Source organism: Acipenser ruthenus, chromosome 34 (assembly GCF_902713425.1).
Source record: "Acipenser ruthenus chromosome 34, fAciRut3.2 maternal haplotype, whole genome shotgun sequence".
Taxonomy (NCBI): Eukaryota; Metazoa; Chordata; class Actinopteri; order Acipenseriformes; family Acipenseridae; genus Acipenser; species Acipenser ruthenus.
This window is the reverse complement of record NC_081222.1, coordinates 3,582,942-3,596,462: the sequence shown is the minus strand read 5'-3', so window position 1 is coordinate 3,596,462 and position 13,521 is coordinate 3,582,942. Positions and strand designations below refer to the sequence as shown.

The 13,521-nt window shown below is 37.2% G+C and overlaps 2 protein-coding genes across 4 annotated transcripts in view; both read right to left on the bottom strand.

Annotated features, from left to right (window-relative positions):
- The window catches only part of LOC117968263 (LIM homeobox transcription factor 1-alpha-like), a 51,361-nt gene extending 45,800 nt beyond the window's left edge, over positions 1 to 5,561 (bottom strand). The window contains exons 1-2 of the mRNA XM_059006857.1: positions 5,554 to 5,561; positions 3,377 to 3,749 (exon numbers count right to left, since the gene is read on the bottom strand). Coding sequence (XP_058862840.1) covers positions 3,377 to 3,749; positions 5,554 to 5,561 — 381 coding nt within the window. The remainder of the gene's footprint in view (positions 1 to 3,376; positions 3,750 to 5,553) is intronic.
- Positions 5,562 to 10,186: 4,625 nt separating this feature from the next.
- The window catches only part of LOC117402016 (protein Wiz), a 30,370-nt gene continuing 27,035 nt past the window's right edge, over positions 10,187 to 13,521 (bottom strand). For all 3 annotated transcript variants that reach the window (XM_059007082.1, XM_059007084.1, XM_059007083.1), the window contains one exon: positions 10,187 to 13,198. In XM_059007082.1, the coding sequence (XP_058863065.1) occupies positions 13,036 to 13,198 (163 nt within the window). In that variant the 3' untranslated portion in view covers positions 10,187 to 13,035. The remainder of the gene's footprint in view (positions 13,199 to 13,521) is intronic.

Below are 13,521 nucleotides of genomic sequence, written 5' to 3'. Positions count from 1 at the left end.
ACTTGTATCAGCTTACTGGCAAACTGATAAGAACGGGCTGTTAATTTGATGACTTAAAACGTATGCATAGGGCTACTTAATCTTAATAAAATACCCATCATATGATCTCGCTCACGCGGAGTGACACTCGTTAAAATGAGTTTTTCGAATGATCCCATTCGTTCGAGAGGCTCTGTATGACGCGATTTGTACACCGCGCGGTCGAACAGTGAATATAGCTTTGGCTGAAAGAAATTACTTAATTGTGCTTCATAAAGTGGAATGAAAACCTGCTGAATAATGTTACGTTAACATATTGAATTACACACCGCTTTGTAGCTTTCCAGATACACAACGAAAAACTGACAAGAATTGAAAAATTATTTTGCGATATCATGTTGTAGTTTCTTTGATTACATGACGTTCGTGTGGAATAAAATGTAACATGGTTTACATGTCACAATTTGTGTTTTTTTTCTGTTATTATTATTATTATTATTATTATTATTATTATTATTATTATTATTAGCATTATTAGTAGTATTATTATTAGTAGTAGTAGTAGTAGTATTATTGATATTATTATTATTATTATTATTATTATTATTATTATTATTATTATTATTATTATTACAGTTTGAATTAAGGCGTCTTACCGCTAACCCTAAGAAAATGTACGAAATCATCAATTAGGTGGATCTGTTTTAACGATTTATTTTCTTTTATTTATTTTACAGAAGACCGCATTCAAATACATTTTTCAACGGTCACGGTTCACAATTGCGCTAAAATAATGTTAGTAAGCATTATTTCCTTACATATGTTTTCACTTGATGCTGGAAAGCGAAATGGTTTTTGCATGGCTTGATAAATGAATAAACTTCCATTAAGAAAGAAAGAAAGAAAGAAAGAAAGAAAGAAAGAAAGAAAGAAAGAAAGAAAGAAAGAAAGAAAGAAAGAAAGAAAACGCAGCCAGTATTTGAAAACTATAACTTTATTTTAAGTCTATCTTAACGATGGAATCGATCTAAACGATGTTTCCATTAAATTAAAACATTTGAGAACTGAAATTCATTCAAGGGGAAATGTAGAAAACTAAAATATAAACATATATATATATTGTACATTACATTAAATATAGAGAGCTTACAGACGAGAGGAGGCCATTCGGCCCATCTTGCTCGTTTGTTACTATAGCAGTCTAAATTATAAAATAGTATTGAGTGAGACCGCTTTATAATAATAATAATAATAATAATAATAAAGCGGTCTCAATACTATTTTAATAATAATAAAAACTACAATAACAATAACAATATATACATATATATAAATAAAAATATATCATCATCATCAACAGACTACAGATTGAGATGTCGTAGACTTAAACACAAGCGCTTATTATTATTATTATTATTATTATTATTATTATTATTATTATTATTATTATTATTATTATGTAAATTTATGGGCGTACTTACAGTAACAATGTGAACTGAGTTTGGAAAACAGTTTGAACTGGTCAGTAGACTATTATTATTATTATTATTATTATTATTATTATTATTATTATTATTATTATTATTATTAACGGCACTAACAATATATTTTTAAACGGTTAAGGCAAAAGAAAATGCTATTATTATTATTATTATTATTATTATTATTATTATTATTATTATTATTATAACAATCATAATTATAATTTATAGTCACAGGCAGTTCCCGTGTAATTATAGCTCCCAGGAATAATTTTAATAATTTGCATATCTGCTAAGGGGTTTACGCTGCCGGTGGTGTTAATCTAACGCAATTATTATCCTCACCAGTTTACAGAATCCGATTTCTTATAATTAAAAATACAAGTTCTATTATTTTTTTAATTTTGTATATAAACTGGAAGACAAGCCCAACATGATTGTGACACGGAATTATAGTCAGTGCGTCATTTAGAACTATATTCGCGTCACGCTTCGAAATGTATAGTTTGTATTGAACTGTAAAACATTACTACAAAATGTGTTACAAAAAATAATAATTACGTGGGTATTTTTACTAAAAAGGTTTAATAATATCTTGATTAGTGGTAATAAAATATTTTAAAAAGACATGTATACCAGTCAGGGCTTTTATAGGCTATATTTTGTAATCCAAAATTAAAAAACAAAAAAAGCATATGCGTAAAATTCCATTTAATCCCTATTTTGTTATTTATGCTAAATATTTGTATTATACTTAATAAAGAAATAAATAACAATAATAATAATAATAATAATAATAATAGATTTCTATATAACTGGGTCCGTGGAAACGCTCGCATTCTATAATAGAATCATATATCCGTATTTGACACACCTGTTCTGTGCATCGCTATTTACCTTTCTTTTCAATCCAGTGTGTGCAACGCCTTGCTGTCCATTAAAAAGCACGGTTCTTTATAGAATCTAGTAAAACAAGGGTTCTAGAGCGTAAACCTGGAACCACGTGGGTATTTCAACTAAACACACGCGAACCCTTATTTGGAACCGCTAATGCAATTTGGGAAAACAGCACTTGGTTATACAGAGCTCAGTTAATGGTAAGATTATGCCATGGTTATTAACGCGAGCGCTGTATGCAATAATGGACAGGGTTTAATTGCGTTAGATTAACACCACCGGCAGCGTAAACCACTTAGCAGATATGCAAATTATTAAAATTATTCCAGGGAGCTATAATTACACGGGAACTGCCTGTGACTATAATAATAATAATAATAATAATAATAATAATAATAATAATAATAATAATAATAATAATAATAATAATAATTTATTGGATGTAGGGACAGACAGACAGGACACCAGTTATGTCACTGTGTTGTCTGATATGCTAACACCTTGCTTGTAGAATGGGTAGAACACATGAATTAGGCTGTATTGATATATGAACACGGTGTGAACCGGTTTGAGACGACTGTAAGATATGCGCGACTTCAAGATATTAACACGTTTTTCTTACAAATCCACGATAGACTACAGTACAGACTGGAGTTCTTGTTACGAATGATGTGGCACAGAAGTTGCATAAAAACACACGGAGTGTTGACGGCACGTTACAAAAATAGTACAAGGTTTGGAAAGGTCTGTAGCTGCGTGTGCCAAACAAAACTAAACAAGTAAGAATATACGAAGAAAGGCAATGCAAGTCAAACAGCACTGCACTCCACAAGAGAAACGGCTGTGAAAACAAAGGCGTTACATACAAAAGTTGCACCAATATTGTAAAACAAATACTTTGCAGTTGTGCGCGCTGTCGGTATTATATCCTGGCGCATTTGAAAGCGCATACCTCTTACGAGACACAGACCGCGAATGCTGAACACTGTACACATTCACACGCACAGAAAACTACCTACCTGGGTATGAAAAACAAGGAAACCGGGCAATGCTGTATTTGCTTCCAGGAAGCGGGGAGGGGAGGACGAATAAGTTGTTTCTGTTGGCTTGTAACGGTATTCCAAAATGAAGTGTGGCTCCAATCTGAAGCGGGGAGAGAACTTAATTTTCCTCGCTGCTGTTATTGATGATAGTTCCAGGAGGAAATGCAGCCCCTGTGAGTTGGGAGAGATATGATGCAGAGAGAGAAGGAGAGAGAGTGTGAGACGATGAGAGAGAGGGAGGGAGCAAGAGAGAGAGAGAGAGGGGGGAGAGGGAGGAGGGAATGGGAGAATCGTCGCGCGTGTCTCCGATCCAGTTCTGAGGAGAAATTGAGTAGTGCTGTGGTTCTCACTTCAGTCAGGAAGGGCTACAGGCTAAACTGTGGCTCTAGCACACCATCATTGCCTTTGGATCGGAATACAATGACAGTGCGGTGCGTTTTTTGTTTTTTGTTTTTTTAAAGAAACACATAGGACTTTCTTCGCTGTAACGTATGAAGTTTTAATATAATGTTTTCATGCAGTCTTTTTTTTCTGAATCTGCATTTTTGATGTTGGTACTGGAATGCAAGATTTAAGTGCGGGCGTGTGTGTGAGTGTGTCTGTCTCTGTGTGTGAGAGTGTGTGAGCGTGTGAGTGTGTGCGTGTGTGTGTCTATGTGTGCGTGTGAGTGTGTGCGTGTGAGTGTGTCTGTCTGTGTGTCTGTGTGTGTGTGTGTGTTTCTTCCGTGCATGAAACCATAGAGCAAACAAGGTGCAACAGCAAAAGGATTTCTCTCTATTATGTTATAGTATTTTACTATGTTATAGTATTTTTCAAACGGTGCATACCGGCTTTTAAAGAAGCCTCTGTTATAGATAGTGCTTTTCGGTCAGACTGGACTATAGTCCTGACGCGTGGAGCTTTGTAACTTTATCGGTAAAAAACAAATTCTGACTCGAATTTCATCATGTTTGAATTTGTCTTCCAATAAAGCCGATATACAAGCTAAAGACAGGAATCTCGATGATCACTCATCACACCCCCGACTCGTGGCACTGTGTTAGAATGGACCCAACAGCTTGTTTAATCGTATGGGCTGGAATTCATTATTTGTATGCTGCGGTTTGTTTGTTTCTTGAAAAATCCAGTCTCCTCAGAAGCTTGCTGAGTGTTACCATACCTTTGATATTCTGCACATTTGTATTGAGCGTATACAAGGTGATTAGAAAGTACTTTTACCACATCAGTGATATGGTGTGGTAAACCTACTATCTAACCATCTCTCTTTATCAAGACGCGTTTACATTTCCAGAACAAACAAACAGAATCATTTTAGATGTAACAAGCATGGTTCGAACACGTACCCTGAAATCCAATTGAAGCAGGCACATGGAACGCGTTTACTTTCTGTATCTTTTTTTTAAAATGGTTGCTTGCATTTCGCTTAACAAAACCAGCTCTTAATCGGCATTGCACGAAGCGTTTCGGAAGCAGCGCGCCCCGTTAAAACCAGCTCACCTAATATCATGAAAACAACCCAGGGTTTGTTTTGATTTTAATTTTAACACGTAAAGTGATTTTTTGCGCGCGGTCCAGCAGCGGTGCTTAACTGTATTATATACAAAATAGAAAATACTCTACAATAAACCAGACGAATAACCGGCGGTGTTTTAATAGCGCGTTACACCGACAAGGAAAACACTGAAGATACTAACATATTTAAAAACATGTATACAACAGTTTTTTCACTGTATGTAAAATCGCTTCAATCGTAGAATTTACTGCAATACCGGTGATAATAATAATAATAATAATAATAATAATAATAATAATAATAATTTCGGAATATTTGCTATTTATAGTTAAAACACAGCACACGCGTGACATTATTTTCGGGTGTGCTGTAGGAGAATTTAAAAACGGGAACAGCCGGAATATATTAAAATGATAGAATAACGGGGCAGTACATGCAATGCATGCTGTGTTACCGGGTGTGACTCACATTAAGACATTCCGCGATTAGGCGGATCGTGCGCATGAACTCCAATGTTTGTGTGAGCGCGGATCGCAGCTCGGACTCGGGTACACGGGACTGGACTCCGCACTGTGTCTAATTATAATATGAACGCGCACGTCCTCCTGAAGCAAGCTGAACAGCAGTGTTAATATCGCACCTGGACATGCTTTCATTGAAGACAGGGTTATGTTTTATGTTAACTATGAAGGAGGCGATACTGTACGGAAAGATGTCACTACAGATTTTTTTTATTTTGTAGATATTTATTTTAACAATGTAGTACTGATACTGGGCAGCATACAATATATCCTTTATCTTGTAATCCAATGAGGTATTTGCAACATTACTACTACTACTACTACTACTACTACTACTACTACTACTACTAATAATAATAATAATAATAATAATAATAATAATAATAATAATAATAATATAATTTACCTCCTATACAAATGACACGCATCAATATTAAACATTGCTAATACTTGTAGATGCTAATACTAATAATTTTAGATTTTGGGTGTTTCAAACTTTAGAATTAAATTAGAAAAAAGAAACGTAGTAAACTATGCTTTTTAAATTGTTATTATTTTTATTGTTATTGTTAATAATAATAATAATAATAATAATAATAATAATAATAATAATAATAATAATAATAATAATAGGTGCATGCATTGCTACGGAGTTGCTATTGATCGTGACGGTAGATATTGAAATTGCTTTCATTAAACGTGTTTATTGCAGTAAAGTACGTTCCGTATTGCATCGCATTGTTATAAATATAATCCACAATGCATACAGCGCAGTTATTATTAGTCGAGTCTGCACTGCTGTGTACAGCGGGCACTTCAGTAAGCGGACTAGGTGTAACACAGTTAAACGCATCTTCCACGACCGCGCACTCCCGTTCTCCAAACACACGCGTTAAGCACTAAAAAAAAGAACATAAGAACATAAGAACATAAGAAAGTTTCCAAACGAGAGGAGGCCATTCGGCCCGACTTGCTCGTTTGGTTGTTAGTAGCTTATTGATCCCAGAATCTCATCAAGCAGCTTCTTGAAGGATCCCAGGGTGTCAGCTTCAACAACATTACTGGGGAGTTGGTTCCAGACCCTCACAATTCTCTGTGTAAAAAAGTGCCTCCTATTTTCTGTTCTGAATGCCCCTTTATCTAATCTCCATTTGTGATCCCTGGTCCTTCTTTTTTCTTTTTTCAGGTCAAAAAAGTCCCCTGGGTCGACATTGTCTATACCTTTTAGGATTTTGAATGTTTGAATCAGATCGCCGTATAGTCTTCTTTGTTCAAGACTGAATAGATTCAATTCTTTTAGCCTGTCTGCATACGACATGCCTTTTAAACCCGGGATAATTCTGGTTGCTCTTCTTTGCACTCTTTCTAGAGCAGCAATATCCTTTTTGTAACGAGGTGACCAGAACTGAACACAATATTCTAGGTGAGGTCTTACTAATGCATTGTAAAGTTTAAACATTACTAAAAGCTCATTTTCAGAAAGGTATATTTAAACGGCTGGTGCGGACGAGTTCGGTATTTCTCCGGGTATTGTATTCGTCTCTGTTTTATACCATTAAAGGGTTTCATTCTTTCCAGAAAATATCTTTAACCTTGCTTGAAACGCGGCCGATTTAATATTCACTTTGCTGTTATACTAACCGCGCGTTTGGAGTACAGTATTGATTCGCGGTTTAACTCCCCCCTCGCTATCAAATTCCCTGAAAGGAATACAGCTCTTGTAAAAAGATAATGCTAATTACACAGCAATCTCACACAACGAGATATAAACACGTTTCATTCTTCATACCCGCCCAGATGTTTAGTGTGGTGTTTATGTGCCTCTATAGTCTGAAGCGTGTAAGCATTAACACGTGTTCATAATGTCCACTGACACGGAATTATTTTAAAATACTTCTATATCGTTTTTTTGTTTGTTTTTTAATAGTGTGGTGAAAATGGCACTGCTAAAACAAAACACGCATAGGTATTTAGAGATACATGCAGCGGCGTAAACGTACATTACAAACCTTGCTAAATTGGATACCGTGCGCAGGGAGGAACGTGAACCTAGTTTGTTTAGCTTGTCTTCTGAAATTAATTGACCACAATCATTTAAGTGGCCAATTAAGAACTGAATTAATCAGAAACTAATCATTTGAAATCTCTCCCTATTCCACTAAATATGAATTAAAACAAGAGATATGCGTCGCTTTAATTGATATAAACTGCAGACCACTCCGTTTCTATCAAACACACTGATGCAGATACTGTGCATTGATTAATAGATGATTCAGTGGGGCTTTACCTGTGCATCAGCTACGAGAATGATTAAATAGTGACACGTACACGACAGTAGTAATTTCTGAATTAGCTTTGTCACCACCTAGTGGTCACCTCGCACCATTAGTTGGTGGTGTGTGTTATGCTGCCATCGGATGGCAAACTAAAACATTGCAACCCTTAAATAACATCATTCGTAAAATAAACAATGCAATTTTTTTTTTTTGGGGGGGGGGAGGGATTTCATTAGAACATAAGAACATAAGAAAGTTTACAAACGAGGGGAGGCCATTCAGCCCATCTTGCTCGTTTGGTTGTTAGTAGCTTATTGATCCCAGAATCTCATCAAGCAGCTTCTTGAAGTATCCCAGGGTGTCAGCTTCAACAACATTAACTTTTATATATATTTAAACAAAAAACGTTTTCCTTGCGCGGATCGATTTTAAATTTGATTCACAGGTGATGCGGTGACGTTCCAGCGGGCATCTTCTGTGTATTAGACCTGTTAGAGCTGGAAGCGGATTGGCTGATGATACTGAATGATCCGTTTGCTAATTTAAAAAAGGGGGCATACTAAACTGTAAACAATATATGAATTATAGTAAAATATCCTTTTGCCTGGCGAACGTGGAAAGAATTGGTCTCTACTTTCCTCCATTCAACTCCTTTATAGGAATTGTTTTGAAAAAGGTTCACACAAAAAGGTTTTGCTCAACACAGCCAACTTCCCAGAACAATAACTAGAGTTGCGAGCAACTATAAAGGCTTCCAAGCCGTTATCGTGAAATTTAAGCGCATTGGTTATTATAGATGAAACATTATCATCACAACTGTGCTAACTATGTAAATTTTGGCACAAATATGAGAATACTTTTGAAAATTCCCCGAAATTGTCATTAAATCTAAGATGGCTGCCACACCATGTGACCAAAGGCCGCCATATTGACCATGGCACAGCATCCCATAGTCCTCTACATCCATGTCAAATTTCGTACATTTTGGTGCAGCCAATCAGAGGTTATAGGCAGTTTTATAGCCAGGTGCGTATGTTGATGTCATTCATCACCGTTTGACCTTAAGGAGAGGTCAGAGGTCACGGGCGATGACATTTTTTCACAGAGCACATATGACTTCCTATACGTGTTCCATTATAACTATGACCCTGTCGGCACGCCCTAGGAGTTAAAATTTCAACGTAAATTCCAATATGGCCGCCACACCGTGTGAGCCATCGGTTTCAATCTTCAGCAGTTATTACTTTCCAACGGTCTGTGCAATTGTGTTGACACTGAAGAGCATAAGCGCAACAGTGTTCTTGTTATGGGTTGCAAAAGTTTTCTTACAATTATCAATATGGCCGCCAAACCATGTGACCAAAATGTGTCATTTTCATATCACCAGTACTTTACGTGAGTCTCTATGGTCATATAAAGTTTCATGACTGTAGTGTATTGCACCTTGGATTTATGCACGAATGTATGAAAATAGAGCCATCGTGAAACGGTTATTTGCGGGCCACGGCCATGTTTTTTTAGCAAAAAAGCTTGGATTTTACAAACGGTAGAAAGGACCTGGTCATGAACATGCGTGCCAATTTAGGTGTCGATTGACGTTGCGGTTTAAGAAGATTGTTGAATATTTGGCGCCAATCCAGCGTTGTGGGCAAAGTAATTGTTCAATCGACCTCGGTTGAACGTATGTTTTTTATAGGCCATTGCTGCACTATCTGCTGCCATTGTCACAGTTCCACCTTTTTTATTTATTTATTTCTTAGCAGACGCCCTTATCCAGGGCGACTTACAATTGTTACAAGGTATCACATTATACATTATTTCACATTATACAGATATCACATTATTTTTACATACAATTACCCATTTACACAGTTGGGTTTTTACTGGAGCAATCTAGGTAAAGTACCTTGCTCAAGGGTACAACAGCAGTGTCCCCCACTGGGGATTGAACCCACAACCCTCCGGTCAAGAGTCCAGAGCCCTAACCACTACTCCACACTGCTGCCCTACCTTAAATTGTTTTTAAAGGCAAGAGTTTTGAAAAATTCCCAAAATTTCCACGAGATCCAATATGGCGGTCAAACCATGTGACTTTTTCATTCGGGGACGCCAGTCTGGTTTTCCAGCCATAGGCATCTACTTACGTATGCGTTTTCATGACTCTGCGATGGTGTTTGTGTGGAAAAATAATAATAATAATAAACATAATAGGCTTCCCATCCCTTGGCTTGGAAGCTTAAATATACAGTGTGTGAATATGTAACCCCATACGAATTCCTCTATTAATGTATATTAACACAGAGGTTTACATCTTTATATCTACCTTTGAAAAATGTAAATTCATTTATTTATGCGCTTCTTCATAACCTGTCGCTTTATATCTGTGCATACCTGAGTATTTTATTGGTAAATCTGAATAAACCTTAAAACCGTGCAGCTTATAATAAAATAACACAATGCCATTTCATGTTATGGAATCGTTATTTAACTTCATTTATTAATTCAATGTGATTTCTCAGGTGATTCAAAATAATAATAATAATAATACATCCATGACTGGAAGATTAATGAAAACTTGAATGACAAACAGTGCTGAAACAAACATTTAATAATCAGTCTTGACTATGCTTTTTAATACAGCATTTCCTTTCATTTTGAATTTGCAGTAAAGAAAGGATGAATATAAAGCTGGTACACCTTTGAATTCTCGTCTAAACAAAGTGATGGAAACCATTCTGTTGTGGTAAAACAAGTGTGATTTATTTCGGATGTTGGTGGGGTGTGCCGATACTTCTGTTTGTAACTACCTTTAAGAAGTAGTTACCGTTTATTGATCAGGTAGTACATACATCCAATCTGAACATTTCAAAACAAGAAAAGCTGTCCTTCCATCACTTTTACAATCGAGTACCGCTCCATCCTTTGAAGGAATTGGAATTTACTCAAAGGGAAAAGGAAATTGAAACTGAAAAAAGGGAACTGACTCCTGCTTCCAATCAGATACTGCCAGAAATCCAGCAAATACAGATAACGGCACTAACTGTGTGCTTTATTGTTTTAATAAACCGTGCTTTGACCCTGTCTCTTATGCTGCAGCAGTGTCTTCTCATTTCTCACTTTAAGGGGCCAAAACCAAAGCAGTACTCATCAGAGGACACTTCTATACAATAAGAGACAGGGTCAACTGGACATATTGCCTTACATCCCTATAGCTCCTATTGCATAGCTGTTTCACCCATTCCAGGATTCACTATGAGCTTGATTAACCAGTGTATAGGCAACAAGCTTGGGTCTGTAGTAAAACCAAGAATGGATCAGACTGCAATGCAATGGGAGTCTTATTTCCAGCCCTGCCTGAACCCAGGAAACAATGGCTTCCAGACTGAATGTCTTTATTGCCTCCTGAGACATCAATATTGCAGAGAGCACACCTGCGAGTGTGAATGGAGCCCCCTCGATCAGGGCATACTCCGTCATTCAGAATCAAGGAAAGGAGAGTTGGGGCATTTGGTCCCTAAGTTAGTACTGAAGCACAGGACTGTGCTGTACTAGCACAGGTAGACGATAGGAGCCCACCATTAATTGGTTTACAGCTTCCACCACTTCAAAAACGCCCAATCACACTTAAACTGTAAGAAAGCAAGCGCTGTGGACAAACGTGTCGGGTAGTGCCTTGTTCAGTGTCACCAAAACGTTTGTCTGCTTCTTAGAGTTGTTTTACCTTTAATGTTTTACAGCGGAAATATTTTGTTAGGGAAGGAAAAAGGAAGACCATTTAAAAAGAAAAATACTTAAAATCAAGACAAATACTTTTCAGTTTGTGTTACCAGCACCAGAGACAAAAACGAACAGAGCGAACAGGTTTTAAGAGGAACACAAGGTATATTTTCTGTGCCATGTCCCAAACTGGCAGATCAAAAGTGCTTCAAAAGACAGGAGACAGAAATGCTACTGTATAAATGGAATAAGCTTCCGCAATACCATTCATTTGCCAACAGAAACCAAGAGAAGAGGTACATACATTATATATAGATATATAAAACGTATGTGTGTCTATATATATTTCTAATTAAATTGTATTTTTAGAGTCCCATTTGACCTGGACTTTTAAAAATATAAAAACAACAACAGTGTGTTTTATTATGTTAGCATCTGGACCTCTAGAGAGACCCAAGCCCTTTACTTCACAATCACAAGTCTGTAAGAAGGACGCGCTACACACCTGCGAGGGAACTGCCTGGGAAGAGGTCTTTAACAAGGTCTGTGGGATTAATACAGAATTCATCTATAGCACCAGAGCCTCAGGGGTCCTTGGAATACGAACATTTTATAACACTGGGTCCGCAGATAATCTCCAGGATTTACCACACCGAGGAACTTTCGAGTCGTACTTCACTCCCGTTTTCGTGTGAGGGATTGTCCTGGAAGGTCTTGATATCCCACAATGCACCGTGCTTTCACATTTCAGAAAATCGTCAGAAGTTAAATCGATGTGTTATACTGGTCGGGGGGGAACTTCATTTAGAAAGAGTAAAACACATGATGCATGAGCAGTCTTTGATTTCAGTGTAATGTCCGGATGCAGATTGGATTGTAGACTGCAGATGGAAGTGGCTGCAGCCCCAGTTTGATACTGCAAACGAGATGTTTAACACACTGGTTTAATGATGCAGATGGCAACGTGGAATTAGTTACCTCCTAATTATTTTCCTACAAGATCTACAATCAATGGCGAGATTCACTGCAGGCTGGATTAGACTTCTCAAAAAAGCAGGTCTACTGGGAGTTGACACAATCCATTCCCTGTATCCCTGCCTTAGATTTGCATTTCTTTAAAGAAGTTATTTTATTAAAACATTGTGCAAAATAAAATAAAAAATAATAATAATAATAATAATAATAATAATAATAATAATAATCCTTTCCCCTCAAACCTTCTCAGGACGTTTCTCTTAAAACAAAAACAGAAAGAAACATACAGAAATGTAAGACATTTTGACGCAGCAGTAGAAGCAGTAATACTAGTTAAGAGTCTAAGCCACTTAATAAAGTATGTGTCGCGGTTATATAATAGAATCAATTCCTCAAGGGTGAAGTGACATGTATTCACTATTGTGTGTTCTTCTACGGTCAGACCCTCGATGACAAAAGAAGAGCTCCCAGTTAAAACAAGTAAGCCCCCCCTCTCCTCCTCCCCCACCCCCCAAGGCAGGGAGACAGGGCACTTCCAACCAAAAACAATGGCACCAGTCAGACCTGTTCTTTGGAGTTCATAAAGTTTTTTTTTAAAAGTATAAAATGACTATGGTTGGCTGGTGGCACCCCCTACAGGACCTGTGCGGCGGTGTCCGTGGACTCCGCGGGGGGGCTGCTCTCCTCCAGAGGGGGGACGGATTTGGGGAAGTTCATTTCCAAGATGTGCTGCTGCAAGTGCCTGATCCAATCCTCCTGCATGGAGAGCGGACCGACAAACTGCACGTCACAGAACCTGCAACACGGACACACACACAGAGACAGACACACTGTTACTGACAAGCCTGGTGTGGTGTAAGGTGGAGGGTGGTATTGTAATGATGTGATATTTTACTTTTAGTTATTTTAAAAAGGCACACAGGTAAATGAAGTATTATTTAATGCAGGGATGGAAATAAGGCTCTCATTGCACAGCAGTGTGATCCATTCCTGGTTTTACTATTATTAAGACACATCTGAGCTTATTACCTATTCCCTGTGGCTAATCATGTGCGTAGTAAAACCTGGCAAAGTGCTATGCAACAGGAGTCTTATTTCCATCCCTGCAACGAAAACTAA